We start from the raw sequence: 22,913 nt of genomic DNA, 5'->3' as shown, positions 1-22,913 counted from the left end.
CATAATTTTCTGGCTGACCAGTGTATGTAATGCCCATTACTCGGTTGACTTTGTCCCTTTGCTGATGCAAGTTGCAACCCTCTGCCTCTAGAAAGCACAAAATTGTAGCGTGTAACATGGCGGTGTGTAGCGTAACTACATCTGTACGTGAGAAACAGCGTGCAGTAATCGAGTTTCTAACCGTGTAAAACTTCATCCGGACTTCAGTATGACAATGTCAGACCACACGCGTTGTGATATCTGCAACAATCCGACGCCTTGGGTTCTCTGTCATAGATCTTCCTACATACTGTGCCGACTTAGCCCCAACCTATTTTCATTTGTTCCCAAAACTTAAAGAACACCTTCGAGGACTCACACTGATAGTGATGAAGCGGTGCGAGCAGGCAGGAGACTGCGGTTCCGTCAACGAAGTCAGACATTCTACAGCGACAGTTTCGACAAACTGGGTTCTTGTTGGGAGAAATTTGTTCGTCGCCAGGGTGACTTCGTTGAGAAAGAAATATGTAGACATGAGGAATAAATGTGAGGCATTAATTTTCAGCACATCATCGTCGTTTGGTGGAAATTGCTCAAAACCTTCAAGAATTGTGCGTCTCTGGTCTTCTCTATGTTTAGGGCTTAAATATCAGAGAAAGTCTCAGCAACCAGCGTGGCAAACATAAAAAAGCTATGAATGTTACCCTCGTTGAACGTTTCCTATTAGTCTCACGTGAGGTGCGCATTGTTACCGCGTCCCTGCTACGAAGAACATGAGCTACCAAAAAAATACAGAACTCAGCGGTGAAGAGTCCTCAGTGCCCACGTTGCAGGTTCCTTTCCAGCTGTTGTCTTGCTTGCCTGCGTCACGCACCATGGTACTGGTCCGTTTTTACTGTTGTGTTTAACGTCCACCTGGAGCGAACGCTGACCGCTTGGGAACGGGTGCGCACTGTCTGTGCCGACAGATGGGCAGCGCTTCGTTCCGATCCACTCGTTTTGGTGTACTATAATACCCAAAAAGTATGTGAACGATCTGAATTGCGTTTCTCCTGATCTGAATGCAGTCCACATAACACAGCTGTCTTTCAGGTCCTCTAATCCATTCGCATTATAGTGTTTTGACTACACGAAATGGATAGCACAAGAGATCATTAGAGATGATGATGATGATGATGTTTGGTTTGTGGGGCGCTCAACTGCACAGTCATCAGTGCCCGTACAAAGTCCCAATTTTTACACAGACCAATCTTTTTCACAGTGCAATCTAGCCACTGTCACGAATGATGATGATGAAATGTTGAGGACAACACAAACACCCAGTTCCTGGGAGATCATTAGAGAATATTGTTCTTTAAAATGATCTTTTCAGAAAGAAACCAACACAACGATGTCGCAAATACTAGGAAACACGTCGTTAGACAAGAGACGGTCTCTAATGGTGTAAACGAGATTTTATTACAGTAAGTGACATGTCAAAACCACTCTCATACTCATTAGATTTTGAGAAAGATAATTTCGTCATATAACTCATTTCAGTAACCTTTAGGCATAATTAAACATTTTTATGAACAAGACATTTTGAGACAATATCTGGAGTCCAAAAGTTCTCTGACAATTCGAAGTATGAAACTTCCTGGCAGATTAAAACTGTGTGCCGGAAGTACAGCATAAAAAGTGAAGTATTTTTGTTCCATAAAAGGTTTTCCCCACACCTGCGAAACGTCGTTTCTGATATGAGTGGTTTGTTATAAACTGGATGTTGAACTAACCAGTTAAAAGCGTCGCCATTAACAGCGGTTAGAAGTTTATGGAAACCTCAAAATTAACATCGTATCACTAGTAATTTCTCTGTACTCATGATTGAGCAATTATTTGGTAACATGTCTGGATTTAAACGACGTGACGAACGTTTTTGTTCTGGATTTGGATTGAAACAAAGCATCTATAGCATAGCCCTTGTAACTCAAGAAAGACTCGATGACAACAACATTCGTCTATGGTGATTAGGCATAAAGAGTCATGAAATTTCGCAGTTTTCATCAGTATCAGTTAGCAAATCTGAACTTCAAACTTTCTGTGCTTTGCTTGAAATCCTGTCAAAACCCTTATCTCCATGTTAACCAACCACGAAAAACATTTAATATACACTACTGGCCATTAAAATTGCTACACCAAGAAGAAATGCAGATGATAAACGGGTATTCATTGGACAAATATATTATACCAGAACTGACATGTGATTACATTTTCACGCAATTTGGGTGCATACATCCTGAGAAATCAGTACCCAGAACAACCACCTCTGGCCGTAATAACGGCCTTGATGCGCCTGGGCATTGCGTCAAACAGAGCTTGGATGGCGTGTACAGGTACAGCTGCCCATGCAGCTTCAACACGATACCACAGTTCATCAAGAGTAGTGACTGGCGTATTGTGACGAGCCAGTTGCTCGGCCACCATTGACCAGACGTTTTCAATTGGTGAGAGATGTGGAGAATGTGCAGGCCAAGGAAGCAGTCGAACATTTTATGTATCCCGAAAGGCCCGTACAGGACCTGCAACATGCGGTCGTGCATTATCCTGCTGAAATGTTGGATTTCGCAGGGATCGAATGAAGGATAGAGCCACGGGCCGTAACACATCTGAAATGTAACGTCCACTGTTCAAAGTGCCGTCAATGCGAACAAGAGGTGACCGAAACGTGTAACCAATGGCACCCCATACCATCACGCCGGGTGATACGCCAGTATGGCGCTGACGAATACACGCTTCCAATGTGCGTTCACCGCGTTGTCGCCAAACACGGATGCGACCATCATGATATTGTAAACAGAACCTGGATTCATCCGAAATAATGACGTCTTGCCATTTGTGAACCCAGGTTTGTCGCTGAGTACACCATCACAGGCGCTCCTGTCTGTGATGCAGCGTCACGGGTAACCTCAGCCATGGTCTCCGAGCTGATAGTCCATGCTGCTGCAAACGTCGTCGAACTGTTCGTGCAGATGGTTGTTGTCTTGCAAACGTCCCCATCTGTTGACTCAGGGATCGAGACGTGGCTGCACGATCCGTTACAGCCATGCGGATAAGGTGCCTGTCATGTCGACTGTTAGTGATACGAGGCCCTTGGGATCCAGCACGGCGTTCCGTATTACCCTCCTGAACCCACCGATTCCATATTCTGCTAACAGTCATTGGATCTCGACCAACGCGAGCAGCAATGTCAAAAAAATGGTTCTGGGCACTATGGGACTTAACACCTGAGGTCATCAGTCCCCTAGAACTTAGAACTACTTAAACTTAACTAACGTAAAACATCACACACATCCATGCCCCGGGCAGGATTCGAACCTGCGACTGTAGCAGTCGCGCGGTTCCGGACTGAAGCGCAGCAATGTCGCGATACGATAAACCGCAATCGCGATAGGCTACAATCCGACCTTTATCAAAGTCGGAAACGTGATGGTATGCAGCTCTCCTTCTTACACGAGGCATCACAACAACCTTTCACCAGGTAACGCCGATCAACTGCTGTTTGTGTATGAGAAATCGGTTGGAAACTTTCCTCGTGTCAGCACGTTGTAGGTGTCGCCACCGGCGCCAACCTTGTGTAAATTCTCTGAAAAGCTAATCATTTGCATATCACAGCATCTTCTTACTGTCGTTTAAATTTCGCGTGCGTAGCACGTCATCTTCGTGGTGTAGCAATTTTAATGGCCAGTAGTGTAACTCTAAGTAACAAAATTTGCACTTTTTTAAATCGAAGTGCCATAATGTAATGTTTTGTGGCGGTGACTTGAACCCAGCACGTAATAAGATTGTTAACTAAGTAAAATCAGATGTCAGATATCGAATTTTTTCACCAGCAGAGAGACATTCGAGTTTCAATGAGGATGCAACTTTTATGCAGTCTGGGAATCGAACCCATCACCCACTACTGTTGTTTTCTGTTCATGAATTGTTTGCTCACCAGCAGTTAGATATGTGCATGTTTCACTAGAGATAACGGCACCTATCGTTATTGTTGATGAAACTTGAAGAAACATGAAAATTATTTATCACTAGTAGTTCGGCGTGCATATGATAGGGCTTGAAATGAAACCAAGAATATTTTTGTAGTACACTAGGATTCGAACACACATATGTGACTTTGGATGGATAACTAGAGCAGTTTGCAAATCTATATCGTTTTGTGTCGGTCAGGTTGCATGAAACAGGAGATACGAATTCGAATCTCAGTCCAGCACCAAATTTTTCGACATCTCAAGTTCAAATAAAAAAAGAGCTTTGTGATCTGAGGTGACCATTGGCTTATCAAATAAAATAAAATTACTAGTCTAAGGAAGCTTACTAGCATCAGATTTTCTGTTTGCCGTGACTTACGTCTCTGATATAGGCCAACCTAAACAGGCTCTGTCGCAGTTGGTGGCGAAGGGATATGATGTTTATAATGCTGATTCTGAACTACAGTGCAGCCTGGCGTTCTTCTCTTGGCTTTACTAGACGTGATGATCATCTCTTCATATTTAGTAAAATTACATGATGGAAGTGGGAATCAGACCAATACCTCGCAACTAACAAATTAGGGTCAGTCCACGAGGCCGCTGAAACCTACATTTGCTACATTCATGATAGTGTCATAATGCATGATCTGCTTTGTTCAGAAACTAGATACAGTGAAAAAATTCAGTTCTCTATTAACTGGTTGGTTATCAGCAGACTTCTGCCACAGAGATTGCTAGTGTAACGGCGTTGGAGCCACTACTAGGTAGTGTCTGCATAGCGTCACGTGATGATTCGAGCTTTGGTGGGCTGAGCGGCTGCCGCCGGCTGTCCTGTATCGCTGCAGCAGAGGGCGCTCGTGGTACGGAGCCACATGAGTTGTGGCTCAGCGGACATGCACCACTGGGTCCGCCAGATCCCACGTGACCACTATCGGCGTCAGACAGAAACTTGACATTCCATTACCAACCACAATACACCGTGGGGTGGTATCAGTATGTTATACCACACTGTCGACTAATCACTAGTTTGGAGGTTAACTAGTTTTACAGTATGATTTACGTCAGTGTGGAATGTGGCTCTTCTTCATACAGCTAATTTTTCATTAGCTATCGAATTTCTCGCCTTTACTCTTCGTGCAGGCAGACATTTGAACCCTCTAAACATCCTCTCAAAAACCAACATTTCACAAAGGCGCTGGGCTTCTCTCCATTCGGCCTTGGGGTCTAAGAAATTTGCATGATTCCTATCCAACCTCATGAGCATTTCACATTTGGCATCGCCATCGAATACGAGTTTATAGATAACATCACTTCCCTCCAGGGGCTCCCTTGCGCTTTATAATGCACTTGTTTTGCCGTGTCGGAGGGGTGTCCCCTCGTTTGTGATTCGGAAGTGTTTCCAACTTACTTCACTTTTTATGTTGTTCTGTAGTCCAGAGTTCTCACATGTGATTGCCCAATGAGTTATTGTCACTTATTGCCCTGTTCCAATCGATTCCTGTTCATCAAACAGTTGCACAGTCCCGGATGTATCCATGGCGCAAAATTTGTCATGACTGTCGTGACGGTTTGCACTACTGTAGTGAGAGCCACACCACTCTCCATCTGTATTCAGCGCCACTGGTGTGCCTCTCCCGCACTCCTCCAGGCTATCGATGTCCCCACTCCTACCAAAGTCGCTGGAAGACCCTGCAGCCACTGACTGGCCAGAGCAGTCTGCACACCTCTTCTCCTCCCACCCTCTCCCCCCCCCCTCCCCAGACAGCTCCTCTGTGTCATCAGTATCCCCCCAGATCAACTGTGAAGTCTGCTTCTGGCACTCCATTTATACTTTCACTTGAAAGTTGTTGGGCAGTCTTTTGAATAAAATGGGGACCTCGGGCCACGATATATCTGGCCAATCCTGCACCGAGAAACTGTGTAGTTTCCCAGGCCATGTGGAATATTGCGTGTCGTAAAAATGTCTGCTACTCTGTTGCCTGTTGTATGTTTTTGGTGCACTGCTCTCACCACACATAAGATGCTATGGTCTTAGGCCATCCTACAGGTGCTTCTGCATATTCTACTGACCGCCATAAAGTCTATGCAAGAGTTTGACTCATTTGAGGAGCCCCACGTAATAACTATAATTAGCATTGCAACCAGTTCTCTTCAAATACAGAACGGTAACACGTGTTCATACCAACGGCAAACAGTTCTGTAGCCATGCCCTTGTCAAGATAATTAAATCCTTGCCACCAGCTATCGCAGCGTCCTTTCATTGTGCTGCAGTCTAGTTGAGAGTTATTCCTGCTCCAAAAGTCTATGAACAATTCTCGCAAAATTTCAGCAAATTCAAATTCTTTAAAAATATTATCTGTGAACTCATTTAAATTATTATTATCTGATGCTGCATCATTTGCCCATCTAACGGCGTCACTCCTGAAATGACCTGCTACAGAAGGAATATGTTCTTGGGCATGCCAGAATGCTGGTAACACGTCCAAAAATTCCTAATGAATAGTTCTGGATGCACACTCGCAAACGGATCGAAACAACGAATGAATAAATGTCGCTTCCACTAAATTAACACGTGAAAGCTGTAACACTGTCCATGATCACTTAGACATATCCTGGTCGATGATTCAGGAACAGTCTTAATCGCATTTATTATTGTTATAATACCGTCAACCGGTCTGAAGCCGACATAGGGGTCATCTTCTGGGCGTTTACACCATTGGTCGACTGCTGGTGGTGTCACTCCTGTCTACATAACGGCAGGTAACTACGTCGGGTTGAAACCGGTTGGCGGTATTATAACAATAATAAATGCGATTGTTCTTGGATTATTGATTAATCATACTAATCGCTGCTTCTCTCCACAACCATGTTGATATCCTGGTCGGTTTTGACCAGTTTCACATCAACTACTCTGTTACATTGCCGGAAAAAAATTAGTACACATCGAAAGACGTCGTCGATTTTTATACGATGATGGAATATGCCACCTGGAGGATAGTAGATCTGCTGATAATAGCTTCGTCCGCCAACAGATACCGTTGTGGCATAGCTAGGAGAGTGCCATCTGTGTCTACCCTTTAATAGCGAATGCTGACATCCAGAAGGCTCAGTGTGGCGCAAACGTGTGACGCAAGCAGACAACCAAGCCAAGGAGACATACTCAGTCGAAATGAGCCAGTCTGAAAGAGGTCGTATTGTGGCCTGCTGAGTGGCAGGACTATCCTTTCGGAGAATTGCCACACAAGTTGGACGTGGCGCGTCAGTTGCCCAGAGATGCTGCTATCAAAGTCACGTGAACGTTCTCACACCCGTAGACGAGGTTCTCGATATACATACAGCACTGATGCTCGACAGGATCGTCATATTGTAAGGGCAGCACTGGAAGATCATACAGCTACCACAGCACGGATAAGAGGACTTGTGAACCCAGACGTATTGACACGAAATGTTGCGAACCGGTTATTAGCAGCGGGACAGTGGGCACTCACATCTCTAGCCGTCTTCTACTGACACCATAGCATCGACGTGCACGGCTAAACTGGTCCTGTCGGAGGAATGGAGCGCCGTGGTCTTCAGTGATGAAAGTAGATTCTGCCTGCACGCAAGTGACGGTCGTTTACGCTTACGAAATAGATCTGGTGAGAGCTGTTTCAAAGAATGAATTCGTCCAAGGCACAATGGCCCTGCCCAGCCATTACGGGATGAGGTGCGATAAGCTACAACTCTCGTTCACCTTTGGCGTTTCTAGAGAGGACGCTAACCAGCGCTCAGTACGTGCAGAATGTCGCCTTAGCAGTTTCTTTACCGTTCTTATTACAGGAAGGTGATGTACTGTTCCAACAGGATAATGCTCGCCCACAAACTGCCCGTGAAAACTCAACGCGCTGTGCAAGACACGCAGCAAGTTCTCTGGCCAGCACGATTCCCAGATTTGTGTCCAATGGAGCAGGTGTGAGATGGGATTGGACGAGAAGTGACTCGCCAACCAACATCTCATACACAACATCGTGAACAGGTCGAGGATTCGTGCAATAACGTATCTCAGGGGAATATTCGCTATCTGTTTTATCCCACGGTTTATCTTGAGTGAACTGGCAACTTCTGCCACTTTGCCCGATTCTCCCTTACACGTGATAACTGACACCAGCTGTACCGCTGAGTTACCTCTTCATTCTGTTCGTGTCAATTACGCCTCCTATTTCACCCACTGGAGTGGAATCTACTGGGTCACTATCAATACAGGCCATTCTGTTCTTCTAAAGTTCCTAGCGTGCCCAGCAGCTGATACAGAATGTTAGAGTTGGGCTTTTCAAGTGTCCAGCGTCACATCACCTGCTACCACACCAGCTGCACTACCCCAGCTCCACCACATCCACTGTCTGCCAGCTCGGACCACGCTTGACCACCTGGATACGACCGCAGCAAGCGATATTGTTGGTGCTAGCTAAAGTGTACGCTCCAAAACTTTACTCATTCTCCCTGTCACGAGCAGGATACATGATGCTGGTTAGTGTTGTGCCTACAAACTCAGAAGTTAGTCTTGGAGCATATTCTGCACACTGCATACTCGATTATTATTAGGTTGGTGCAAGTACCGTTTTTTTTATCGATTGACTGTAATTTTGTAATTGCAGTTCACCGTTGCTGTTAGAGTTTGCTTGTTGGCATTGGTACAATGAATGGCGTTGTGGACGCTAGAAAATGGAGTGCCAAGTGGAGGAATCCGAACATTTGCGACATATTTTTCTGGTTGAGTTCAGTAGAGAGGTGACAGCAGCTGAGACAGCCAGAAACATTAGCGCCGTTTGTAGGTTAATGACAGCGGAAAGGGCACGACAAGGAAATGGTTTTCTCGTTTTAAGGAGGGTCGTTTTGACATTAATGACTCTCTACGTTCAGGAAGACACTTGGGGTTTCATAAAGGTATTTTAAACGCAATAATCCACGTCAGTGTCTTTAAAACTGGCACGTCTGATGAAGTGATCATCTCACCATCGTCTGACATTTGCATGCAATGGGAGAGATTCATATGCTTGCTCGTCACCAATTGGCTCGTCAACAACACCGACGATCCCTATCATGTATCATTACTGGTGACGAGAAATGGTGTCTCTATATTAACGGAAGAAAGGAATGGTTTGTGTCCAAAGCTCCCCGCGCATAGACCTGAGAGCGTCCATAAAAAAGATGTTACACATATAGTGGAACACCAACTGTGTATAAAAATGAAATGCGCGTATGGTATTGTTGGCCGAGAGGCCCCATCCGCGGAAGTTCGACCACGGAGTACAAGTCTTATTTCAGTCGACGCCACATTGGGCGACGTGCGCGCCGGTGATAAGGATGAAATAACGATGAGGACGACACAACACTCAGTCCACGAGCAGAGAAAATCTCCAACCCGGCCGGGGATCGAGCCTGGGCCCACTGCGTGGGAGGCCAACACGTTACCATTCAGCTAGCCAGGCGGAGACCAACGGTGTGAAATGCGTACTACAAATTGCTTCCCCGAGCCGCAACTACCACTGCTGACATCTGTTGTCAACAACTGATACGTCTTGCAGACGCAATCCAAGAATGACGACCAGGAAGACTGTGTGGAGTGGTGCTACTGCACGATAACACCTGCCGCATTTTCACAAATAAACATTATACAGGAGGTAGGTTGGGAAGTCATTTCGCATCCACTTTATTCACACGATCTTGCGCCCTCAGCTTTTCAACTTTTTCCGTGCTCTATCGAACAACCTTCAAGGAACTTCCTTTTTGGATGAAAATGCGCTCTGAACATGGCTCGAAGATATCTTTGTCTCAAAACCACGTGATTTCTACAGTCGCGAAATCGAGAAGTCAGGCCGGCCGGAGTGGCCGAGCGGTTCTAGGCGCTTCAGTCTGGAACCGCGCGACCGCTACGGTCGCAGGTTCGAATCCTGCCTCGGGCGTGGATATGTGTGATGTCCTTAGGTTAGTTAGGTTTAAGTAGTTCTAAGTTCTAGGGGACTGATGACCTCAGAAGTTGTGTCACACATCTCTTTCTTGGTGATGTGCTTATATTTCGTCAATGCGTGACTTTAGTGTGAACTATTTTTCCTCTTTACTTCTGCTCTCCCTTGCCACTGGGTCAGCCCAAATGTGTGTCTGCCCCTGCAAAGTGTGCAGTACTTATAGCTAGGCCACAGTATACCTCCGCTAGCCTTCGAAACTTCTCGTAAAGTGAGTCCCCATCACGCCAACGTGCGTTTTTGTGGGCACCACTGTCCTTCTCCACGACAATGGCAACCCACACTCGCCACTACATTTCGTTAATACAGATCATCAAGCTACATTAACTCTCAAATATCTCGTAATTCTTCCCTCAGATCACCATGTGGTTTTCACTAAACCCACTCTAATGCAATTTTACATACATCTACATATGATTCCACTTGGCTATTTCTCTGCTTCATTATTTTACTTTACTAATTTGTTAACAATGAGCGCAACAAGTGTCCACAGTGGAATGACGTAACATTGCCACGTCTCAAACCATATTCTTAAATTACTTTTAAAATTTGTTTCCTTTTAGACAATTATATTCATAAAGACTCAGAGAATATCATTACCTTCACATCTGAAAAATGCATTGTCACTTCGATTAAGCGAGTAAAGTTTTTCAGCACTCCACGTGACTCCTTCAAGTAGGCTTCCAGTAATATTTATCGTCTCTGGGTCAGCAGCTGCAGTATTCCGCCAAATATTCAGGCTGTTTCCTGCTTTTTGACTCAGTATTCAAAGAAGTCACCTTGGCTTGCATATTGAAAATAAGAAGAAAACTTTTAGAATCTTACTTCATGTGCTGAGATACATTCGCATTCATCTCCACTCGCTTATTACTGAAACGGTAAATAATAAGATGAAGTGGGAGATCTAAAGGTGAATGACCACTATGCTTGTAAAGTAAAAGTATTACCTGATTGATGTGAACATAGAGCTGCAGTACATTCCAGGATTCACACTTAACAATAATGGCTCTCTGTAAGTAGGCCTTCACAGAGTAGTTGGTGACTGCATTCGAGCGTTGCCACCATTACACTGAAAACGGCCTATATTACTTGTGTCGGAGATTTTCTCCGCTCAGGGACTGGGTGTTGTGTTGTCCTCATCATCATCATTTCATCCCCATCGACGCGAAAGTCGCTGAAGTGGCGTCAAATCGAAAGACTTGCACCCGGCGAACGGTCTACCCGACGGGAGGCCCTGGTCACACGACATTTACATTGCTGGTTAGGGCGTCTTGTCAAAGTAAAATGCAAATTACACAGTTGTACTATACCACTTAATGTCCTTAATTAGACGCTGCAATGCAGATTTAGAGAAATGAAATTAACATACTGTGATTATGATTTGTAACGTTTTCTCCCCAAGAGTTCATCAAAGTGGTGGCGTTACCTTCTTCTCGGGACGTCAACAAAACCTTCGTGGGATCAACTGCTCAGATCAGCGGCTGGGGGCGGACAGCTGATGGTAAGTGTACCGGCTGACCTCACATTGAGACACCTGTCTAAATACGGCAGAGAATTAATTCTGGTTCTGTCGTTCGGAAGCTTTTGTGTTCTTTCTAAGAGTGAGTATTTTCACTGTGTAGATGAACTTGTTGGAAAGACTGACACTGCTGGGCTTTTCTCACCCGCTTGCATGACAAAATATAGCACGAAAACGCCACAAATTCAGTAATCGCCACCTTTATGTTAATGAAAACATTCACATTTCGATCAGTAACGTTACACAGTGTTGAATGCACTAACGTTCACTGTCAGTTTACATGAGTGCATGTCATAAACAAAAACATCTCCCCTACAACACAGCCCATCGTATCTGACACGTCATTTCCCTGAAAATATTGAAAGAAAAATGTCTACGACACACCTCTGATTCCTCTGATAGTTTGGCAATTACCTATACTTCCATCCGAAGCCTTGCTATTTCAGCTTATCATTCTACATAACATTATTTTGGCCTCAAATCCGAGTGAAACACAATTTAACAGAGGACTGCTTTAAAACTGGCAGATTTATTATTTTAGGATCACTGTTTACAGAAATACAACTGAGCCGAGTTCGGCGGACGAAAGCAATGGCGATCGCCATTCCAACACTGGTTCCATGGTGAAGCTTGATGGGTAGAGTGGAGGACATGGGAGGAGGTGATGTTAGTGCACTGTAGTAGATGGTTCGAGGGAGGTGGCAGGTGACTGTGTATCGGCTGTGCAGAGAGAGAGAGAGAGAGGAATGGGTACAATCGATCCTCAGGTACTTCTGCGGACGAATGGAAGATACAGGTTTGTACATGGTTTACGGCGAAGAAGTAGGGGCGGAATGTCAGAAAGGAAGCTATAAGCAGATGAAATTATTTCAAATTGCGTGCCATTTCACTTTTAACGGCTTTTTTTTAGGAACAAAGCAGACAAAGATGGCGTAACAATGTTTGTTCAGTTGTAGAGACAGAAGATGGACGAGGTTGAGGAGTTTATCATTTGGGGCGATTTTCATATGCAATGTCCAGTGTGTGTTGGGAGAGTAAGGTGCTTTCCTATGTGTTTGTGGAAGCGCAGGACTAGGATCATTTTGAGTACCACTATATAGACGCAAGTTTGGCTAATAGGTCAGTTGCAAGACGTTTCATTCGGATGGTTTTTTTTTCTAAATTTAAGAAACAGGAGTAGCTTGGAAGCTTTTCTTTGCTATTGGCGGAAATTAGTTATAGGATAGTGTTGTACAGAGTGACTATGACTTGTGAGAAGGAGTAGGTAGTTTTTTAATGTGAGTGCATATAAAACTCTTAATTAGATCCTGGGGCGCCTTTTCTGGAGAGAGTCACTTCAGTTTCTTGTGCTGTAATTGGCATGTTTAATTCGGTTTGTAACACTGTGTGAAAGTATAGAAAATCGTATATACGGTATGGGATGGAACTATTGCTACACTAGCAGACATGGAGACCATGCAGTGCTTGAAGATCTGTTCACTGGTGACAGTAAGAATATCTTAAATTGATGAGCCAGACTAACTCAGATGTTTTATAATGGTTTATTGTTATGGAAGAAAGGATAATGTGATGGAGGAATTGTAACAGTGACAGTGGAAGACTTTCCAATAATTTGTTGGGTGTTTGGGTAATCTAGTTTCCAGTTTTGCACATGTCTGTCACTAGTCCCTATCCTTTTTTGCCTGAAGGAGTGTGAAGGTGGACCAGTCTTGACTGTGGAGAAAGGATTAGTTGAGTTGATGGTACTATCTGACAATGAGTATAACACATGTATATTGATATAGGTCTATGAGATCATGGGCACAATTATGGATTAGTCATATTGCTTCTACAATATGCGCTCTGCTGTGGTTTCCGATTTGGGTATAAGTGGAGTTGGTACAACAGTAGTCTTCCATGAATTTGATATAGGGTAATGTGATATAGGTTGTGTCTGTTCAGTGTGGGGTTGAGAGAAAGATATACATCTACGCCATATGGTGCTTGGCAGACAGTACCCTATACTACTACTAGTCGTGTGCTATTCTGTCCCACTCCTAAACAGAGCAAGGAGAAAACGACTGTCTATATGCTTATGCAAATGCTCTAAGCTCTCTGATCTTATCTTCAATAGTGCTCCTCGAAAAGAACGTCACCTTTTCAGGGATTCCTAGCTGAGCTCTAAAAGCAACTCTGTAACACTTGCGTATTGTTCACACTAACTAGGAACAAATCTGCGAAGATTCTCAATTCCTATGGAGTTGTCGGCATGTGTCAAAGAGACTAGCTGAGATGAAGATACGTCAGGGTGTCACTGCTTTTAGGTACACTGTGTTGGTGTAAGGGAACCTGGTCACCTAGAAGGTTGGCCACCATGCAGGTTCAGCAAGGAAGTGGCTATCGAGTTTGCAGGCTGTGGCAATGATGTAGGTGGTTGCTCTGGTATATGTCGGAGAAGAAGGCTTAAGGCCCGTCATAGCTAAAAGAAATACACATCTCAGCAAGAACATTATGTCCATCTACCTAATAGACGATATGTCCACCTTTGGCACAGATAATAGCGGCGAAACATCGTTGTGTCGAAGCAATGAGACCTTGGTAGGTCGCTGGAGGGAATTGGCACCACATCTGCACTCACAAGTCACCTAATTCCCATAAATTGGGGGCAGAAAAACGATGAACTCTGATGCCATGATCATTCACATCCCAGATGAGTTCGATTGGGTTCAGACCTGGCGAGTTTGGAGGCCAGCACATCAGTTTGAACTTGACACTGTGTTCCTCGAACCACTTCATCACACCCCTGGCCTTGTGACACAGCGCATTATCTCGTTGAAAAATGCCACTGCTGTCAAGCAACATATCTTCATAAAGGGGTGTACGCGGTCTGCAACTAGTATATGATACTCCTTAGTCATCATGGTACCTTGTGCAAGCTCCACTGGACTCCCCCCATAGTGTAATGGAGCCGCCACCAACTTGTCTCCATCGTACAGTTCAGGTGTCAAAGAGCCATTTCCCTGGAAAATGACGGATTCGCGCCCTCCCATCTGCATAATGAAGAAGGTATCGGGATTCATCATACCATGCAACGCTCTACCACTGCGCGAACGTTCAGCACCGATGGTCATGTACCCATTTCAATCGTAGTTGCCGATGTTGTGGTGTTAACATTGGCACATGCCTGGATAGTCGACTGCGGAGACCCACTGTTAGGAGTGCTCAGCGCACTTTTGTGTTCGGACACACTCCTACTCAGTATTAAAATCTGGTGTTGGTTCTGCCAAAGCTTTCCGCCTGTCCTGTTTTTCTAGTGTCCAAAGCCTACAACGTATGACATCTATAATGAGGGGTGGCCACCCAAGTTGAAGACGTCTGGACGTGATTTCCCCTTGCTTTCGTCACTTGTTGAAACACTCCCCACAGCATTCCTTGAACACTTGACAAACTGTGCAGTTTCCAAAATGCTCGTGCTGAGCCTCCGGGCCATCACAATCTGCCCTCGGCCAAAGTCAGATAGATGGCGTGCCTTCCCTATTCTACGCTCAGACAGCACACTCACTGATGTTACATGCATCATGAGTGTGTCTGACTAGCAGTCGTACTTCATCAGGAGACGCTGCTATTGCTTGAACTGGTTTATCTCGATAGTAGGTACATGGTCATAATGTTCTGGTTGATCAGTATGCAGATGGTGGCACCGGTTTCTGTACAGTTCTTGAGATGAATGAATTAGGTGAGTTGCATGGCATGATGATCGAATCACGGTTCTGGCCGAATGGATGTACATCATACATTCCCAGATGCGGCTTTCGATCTATCTATTCGTTTAGCAATATGTGAGTAGTGGAGGGTGACATGCGAATTGTGTGGTACAGTTGTTAGTACGTTTAATTAAGATCAAACTAGCGAATGTCGTATTGTCAAACGTTACAGGTGAAGAGGGGTTTGCTGCAGCTGAAGCAATGGATATTATCGAAAAGGAAGTTATGGCTCTGTTGAGCCTTGATGTGTTAGGTGTTGGAGTTGTTGTGGGCAACTGTTTCAAACTAAAGTTTCGAGAGATGGTTGATGAGTAAACACAATTGTCGTAGAGAGTAGTATTTATTTATTTATTTATTTATTTATTTATGCATTTACTTTACCTGGCAAGATTAGGGCCTTCAGGCCCTCTCTTACACCTAACCAGGCATACTTAGATTCAACAAATTTCAGTTTCTACAGAACATTAAGGACATATAACATGTTATACAGTATTTGTGTTAAAGAAAAAAATAGAGATTATAAACGTAGTACAATGATAATTATAACAATCAAAAAATAATTATAACAATCAAGAATAATAATAATAATAATAGTAGTGACTATGTATATGAAAGTAAACATATTTTTCTTTTATGAATTCAGTCCTATTGCTAGGTGGGAATTTTCTCGTTATATTCTTGCAGCTTGTGAGTTATTCTCATCAAGCAGAGTCGTAAGACGATAGAATGGGGTGAAAGAGATATAGAAGAGGTAGATAGGTTAGAGGAAGAGAAATAGAGTGGTAAAATTCGAAGCTATGATGGAGAGGAGAAAGAAAGAGATGAGAGGGGCACAACAATGGTGGCTATACCGTCCCTAATATGTAAGTCTTGAGTTCCCTCTTGAATGTTGAGTGGTTCTGGATAAGACGCAGATCACAGGGGAGCGCGTTCCATAGTCGTATGGCTGAGATGGAGAATGACACGGAGAAAGATTTTGTGTTATGTAAAGGTACAGCCAAGATGCTAGACGTATCCGATCTGGTATTGCGGTTGTGGAATGATGATAGGTATTTAATGTGAGAAGATAAGTATTGGGCGCACAGTGGCTAAGAAATCGATGAAGTAAGCGCATCATGTGGAGATCGCGTGCCTTATGTGGGCGTATACAACCTAGCTTGGAGTATGAAGGACTGATATGATCATACATCCGTATATTGCATACGTATCTAACGCAAGCTTTCATCACTAGCTCGAGGCATCTCGAATTTTCACTATTTGTGCCGTGTTGAACTACATCACAGTAGTAAAGATTAGACACGACTAGTGTTTGGACTAATTTTTGTTTAACATGGGTTGGAAATATTTTTCTAAATTTTTGAATTGCGTGTAGGGAGGAGAGCGATTTCCGGCAAGCTGTGACTGTTTGTTCTTCCCAGTTTAGGTGTTCATCCAAGATTATTCCAAGGTCTTTTACTGTTTTTTGGTATGGTAGTTGGGTACCATTAAGGAGTATTTGAGGAACTGTTTCGCGAAAGTACCGACTGATTAACTTTGGATGAGATATAAGTATGACCTAGGATTTCTTGGGGTTTAGTTTCAGACCTAGGTTCTGTGCCCATCGAGAAACAGAGCAAAGATCTGCGTTCATACTCGCTACTGCGTCAGCAAAGTTCTTGGGGCTTGCACTTATGTACAGTTGGATGTCGTCGGCATATAGATGGTAGTTGCAGGAGTGAATGTCAGTCCTATTGCTAGTAGATCTGGACGCTACAAAAGTGATATGTAGAGTGAGTTGCTAAGGCGATCTCTTGGAAGATATGTAGGCATTCACAGGGATAATGTTCTGGGACTCATTAGTAATGAAACAGGTGTGATGTTATCAGTAACAAGGGTAAGATGCAAAGAACTGTTGGACGAGTCGTGTGTCAGTGGGAAATATGAGCACACTAAGCTCTGTTTTACTGGGTGGCTACTTTGCTTCTCATTGTTGGGAGTAAATAGTTTCAGATGTTGCAGCCATGTGGAGACAGTAAATTACGAACCCCTTTGTGCAGGTGATTTCGTTTCCATCCATACAAGTAATGGCTTTTATTCAGTTTTAAGTCAGTTAGTCATGTTACAGAAGGAATTTCTGACATACACTATCTTATCAAAAGTATCCAGATGTCTTTTGTGGACATTAATATATGTCTATCCATTGATATCATGACAGCTTGAACAGTACTATGGGCAGTTTCAATGACGTATCTGTTTGTCTATGAAGAGGCAGCTCTGTCTTTGTCAAGACTCAAAACAAGAAATGGTAGTGATGTTGCGCACTGTGGTCTGTAGCAAAGTAGAATTCAAACTCCACCAAAGGTGTTTCATTGAGTTCACATGACGATTCTATACACGCCAGTTCATATCGGTGAAGTTACTGCCCACAAACCATTGCCTCACACATGTAAAAGATGTTAATAGCTACCCTGTTTAGCATTTTCTTAAGTGTAATACGGGGACCCAATTTAACACCTCCATGCAGTAAGACCACTTTTACATCCTTCACTGCTGGCGCAACACATGATTTCAGGTTATGTAAGCAAGGCATTTGTCAAACCCAAAGTTTTGTCAGACATCTGCAGGATATAGTGTGCTTCATTACTCCAAATCACTCGTTTCTAGTCATCTACTGTCCACTGGCGTTGTTCATTACATCTCCTCAACTGACACATAGCATTGACTGCTAGACCAGTGTACCCCATTCTTTTTAACTTCCTATTCACACTCATTGTGCTTGCTAGACTGCTACTACATTGTGGACTTCACGAGTGATTCTTTCTGCATATTTCATGCGATTTTTATACAACCCTCCGCCAAAATGCTCGATGGTAGTAGTATATTCGTGCCAATTCTGGACCAAAGAGTAAAAATTCCAGGTTGCAAACCAAGAAACTAATTTTGTAGTATTTCCCAACTAAATTCTACATAAATACAACCAAAACGAAATGAACCACAAAGTTGAGTTATTTCAAAAACTTAGAAAATTATGGTAAAGGAAATTTTAATTTACTTAAAGAAAAAAACAAATTAAAAAATTTTCAAATTCAAAACATGAATACGTCTGCCCTTATAAGTAAAATGTAATCTTAGCATTATATCTAATTTATCATCCTCATTTGTAAGGATTTCAGTATAAAAATCTGGAAAAATTATTTTATGTTAATCATCTAAAAGTAATAAAACTTCATCCCCAAATTTAGTTGGTTAAATTTCGGCTTTGGAAATAATGTAATATTCATGTTTGTTTTAAATTCTGTCAATTTAGTGAATACTTCTGCACAACCATTACTATGATTATTAAGTTCAGTTAATAGATTTTCAGTGCTACCATTCATGTTCGTTTTCATTTATACAGAAAAATTTAACGAATCAAAAATTAAAATTATTTCCAAATGTTTGGAAAACTCTTTTGCTGAACATTTAATTTTTTGAAAACTAAAGTTTTTAGTTTTTATCCTCTCTAGTTTTCCAAAAATATTTCAAAAGAAAATGACAACAGGAAGTTAAAAGTTCTTTAATTTTTTCTAATTTTTTATTTATTTATGTAATTAGAAATTTTCAATAAGCATTCTTTATTGTGAATCTAAAGTTAAATTCTTTTTACCATACATCATAAAGTATGGAACTGTGTTATTTGGAATTTAAGAATTCACATAATTCAGTGCTGTTTTTTGAGTAGTTGAAACATTTATTCTTCTAGAGACATATGAATTGCGCAAATAGAATAATTTGAAACAAAATTAATGGACTTACATTTACATCAATATTAGTGTTAATATTTTAAAAGCTCTAAAAGAATCATAAGCTTTTAAGAAGGTATTTTGTGGATGAAGAGTCCATGCTTCCTCAGGAAAAATTTCATTTGTTTCATTTTATCACAGATATTTTGTAATTTAACATGACTGAATAAAGAAGAATCAAGTAATTGATTATTTTTTCGATTAGTTTTGGAAAACAATGAAAATAATGTAAGACACATCAAATACAGTAGAATTATAATAATTAGTAACATCTGATTCAAAATTTCTTTTTCCCTGTAAATCAGCAAATTGAGTTGTTTGGAGTTTGAAGAAAGAAACTGGAATTTATGGTTTTTTTAGTCTTTCTTGTTCTTATTCAAGAGAATATTGCAGTTCATATTTAACATCAGGAACCCGAATTTCCATATTCTTTACAACAAGAAAATAAAATGATCATATGGCATTGCTGGCTAGGAGGCCCCATCTGAAGAAGTTCGGGTGCTGAGTGCAAGTCTCATTGCAGTTGACACCACACTGGGAGACTGGCATGCCGGTAGTGAGGATGAAATAATGATGAGGACAAAACAATATCCAGTCCATGAGTAGAGAAGATTTCCAAACTGGCCCAGAATTAAACCCAGGCCCATTGCATAGGAGGCAAGCATGTAACCACCAAGCTAAGCAGGTGGGCACTTTTTACAACAATTTTACCTTTTTTGGAATTGTAGAATTATCATTTCCAGTAGTTCAAAGAAGAATACAATTTTCTTGATCTTTTCTTGAACTCCAGGTGAAAATTACAGTTAAATCACCTTGGAATATAATTTCTTTATAATCTTCAAAAATCCACCAAATATTTCTAATGGATAAAGAAGTTCATTTTGTTTGGTTTTAATTTTTCCTCTTTTAAGAATATGTCCTTCTATACATAATGCATCAAAAAGACAAGAAGTTAATCGAAACAGAGTTGAAGAAGAAATAAAAGGATCTTCAAATTCTAATACAAGAATACTTCCTTTTTTAAATGTAACATTAAAAATTTCAAAACATAATTAGCAATTAGTCTAATATTTGATTTACCATCATACACTGAAAAATCAGTTCCATCTGGGTGACTAACATCAAAACTCATATAAAGTCATGAACAAACTGGATGCATCCAACCATCACTAATAATAATATTAACTTCTGTTTCCTTGTTACGAAGATTTAAATTATTTTTTGTTTTGACATTAGCAGGATATGAGTAAAATTAAAAACTTTCAATTTGGTCACTGATTTATTTAGCGAAAAATCTACTAATTCATATCTAAAGCAACTATTACATAAGAACCATTAAAGCCAATTAAATTATCATTTTCATCAATTATAGTTATTTTTAAATTATTAATAGTATCAAAAATTGGAACTTATAAGGGCTGTTTGGTTCATAAATTATTGGTCCCTAAATTCAGAAGTAGGTTTATATGAAGCAATAGTATTAGCTTCTCTATGAAAATGATCATTCTGTTTACCAAAACTTCCATCAGCCTGTTTAAAACTTACATTAATGCATTCAGATGGAATCGTTTTAGAAACATCTATAGCAACAGCTTTTTATTTGCTTCAATGATTTGATAATTAATTCCTAAACCTTTACCTACACATGTATAATTTTTTAACAATTGTACTTAAAACTTTATCTGCTTTAATATGAATATTTGGATGTTCCTAAGGAATAATTTTTTCAAAATTTTTCAAACAGTATTAACCAACAGGAATTTCTATTGATTCTCCAGCACAGTAAATTTTATTACTTTTCGATGTAATATTCGGAGCGAATAAAGTTGAATAAAAATCAACTAGTGAAACACTTTTATAAACTTCACTTATTGCAACTGAAGAATTACGACTCGATTCATATAACCAACTCTTTTATGTTAGTAAGAATCATGTACATAAATGGCGGATTGGAAACCAACAATACAAATGCCAGAAAAGAAATTAAAAAATAAACATGGTGAACTTTAAGTAAATCCTATTTGATATGCAATTATAGGGCCGAGTGGTTGTGGAAAAACAACATCAAGATAAAATTAATGAAAAGTAGTTAGTTTTATTGAAAATAATGTGTGTTACAATAGATGTAACAAGAAAAATTCATAAAGATAAATAAACAGATAAGATTATGAGTTTTTTTAATATTGAAAAGAAACATTGAACATAAAAGTAGCACATAACCATTAAACATAAATGTTCAACATAAACACATATCATAAATGAGAACCATAATCATTAAATGAAAAATAAAAAACGGTTATGGTATTTTTTATTCTTAATAAATGTTTGCAAACTATGATCCAGAAAGTCTTAAACAAGCCAAACGAAACAGAAAAGAAAAAATATTTAAAAGAAGAGTATAAGTAATTGAAAAGACAACCAAGAAAAGAATACAATTGGGTACAATTGAAAAAATTAACTACAGAATTGAAGAATTAGGAGAAAATTTTCAAAAGCAATTGAAGAAAATAGGGCAGTTGAATAACAAGTGGTTTGTTATAATCAACAGTATTTAGAAGAATTTAATGATATTCCATTAGTTAAACAATATGGTTGTGATTATACATTAAGTGAATCAACAATAAATAATTTGTTACACAGTTATGAAAATGACAATTGAAAGAAAAAGAAAAAACATTAAAAAATAAATATAAGTGTAAGGATCTTAGAATTGATCAGTCATAGTGAAGATAATGTTATTTGATAAGACCTGTTGGTATTTTTAAATTTAGTGGAATATTACCAATGGAATTCAGTAATGATAAATTAGAAATTGCTGAAAAAGAATATGAAGGAACAGATGGATTAATGAAACTTTAACCTGGGAAACGAATAACTATGGACAATTTAGGAAAAGAATTGTATTCTCTGAATCTACAAAATTACACAAGAATTTTAGTCGATTCAAATACTGTATATTATTAAAGTAATCCATATAAAATACATCAGTTAAAAGAAATAAATATAACAAATTGATTAAACCAATTGTTGAAGAATACGAAGCAAAAACTCTTATTTCCAACAGAAAGACTGCAAGCAAGTGATTCTTTATCAGGAGAAAAAATTACTGCAACTGTTTCGAAAACGAAAATTAGGAAATGGTTTAAATATTGATAAAAATAGATCAAGATTGTAAAAAAACTTCATCTATATAAATAAATAAATTTTCAAATGATTATAGTTTGCAACCAAGTATTAAAACTAAACCAAATTCGGTGAAACTTAAAATCAATAACGAACAATTAAAAATTATTGAATAATTTTTAACTAATATTCAAAAAAGAAATAGAGAGGAAAAAGTGGTGGAAATTTATTTGTTTCATTAACTATTCCTGTTGTGAAAACGATTGTTGAAAGCCCACCAAAAGGAATTATAAAGGTAAAGTTTTAACATTCTAATTAGTGGCATTACAACAGATAGCAACAACTGATTCACTTGCTGGTGGAACTGCAGCAATTAGAAATACAGTTATAAATAAGAAAAACATGATAAATAATTAGAAGAACAGAAAAAGACAATTTAGTAATGGAAAATAAAGCAAAAGAATTAAAAATAATTTGAAACAAAAACCGAAAAATTTAATAATCCTTTATCAAATTTTGACATAGAAGAATAAGTTCAAAAATTAAAAATCAATCATTTTAACCAATGTTTTATGATTGATGCATTTCTTAATGAACCAAAACATTTGGATTGTGGAATAGTAAATTTAGATCCTTCTGCTCATGTTGAGACTCTCTCGATTTATTATTTTAAAATAAAGACATAAAATTTGTTTTTGATTCATTTCGAGAAACCTAGCCTAAACTATTAGTTATCTGTTTGGGAATAAATAATTTTTCTGTCATTCTTCTAAATGTAT

The 22,913-nt window shown here is 40.3% G+C and overlaps 1 protein-coding gene across 1 annotated transcript in view; it reads left to right on the top strand.

The window, feature by feature from the left end:
* The window catches only part of LOC126209905 (collagenase-like), a 391,700-nt gene that overhangs the window by 309,227 nt on the left and 59,560 nt on the right, over window positions 1–22,913 (top strand). Inside the window, exon 7 of the mRNA XM_049939026.1 lies at window positions 11,391–11,489. Within this exon, the coding sequence (XP_049794983.1) occupies window positions 11,391–11,489 (99 nt within the window). The remainder of the gene's footprint in view (window positions 1–11,390; window positions 11,490–22,913) is intronic.

This window comes from Schistocerca nitens, chromosome 10, assembly GCF_023898315.1.
Source record: "Schistocerca nitens isolate TAMUIC-IGC-003100 chromosome 10, iqSchNite1.1, whole genome shotgun sequence".
Classification (NCBI taxonomy): Eukaryota; Metazoa; Arthropoda; class Insecta; order Orthoptera; family Acrididae; genus Schistocerca; species Schistocerca nitens.
The sequence above is the reverse complement of the archived record's forward strand: the minus strand, read 5'-3'. Positions and strand labels throughout refer to the sequence as shown.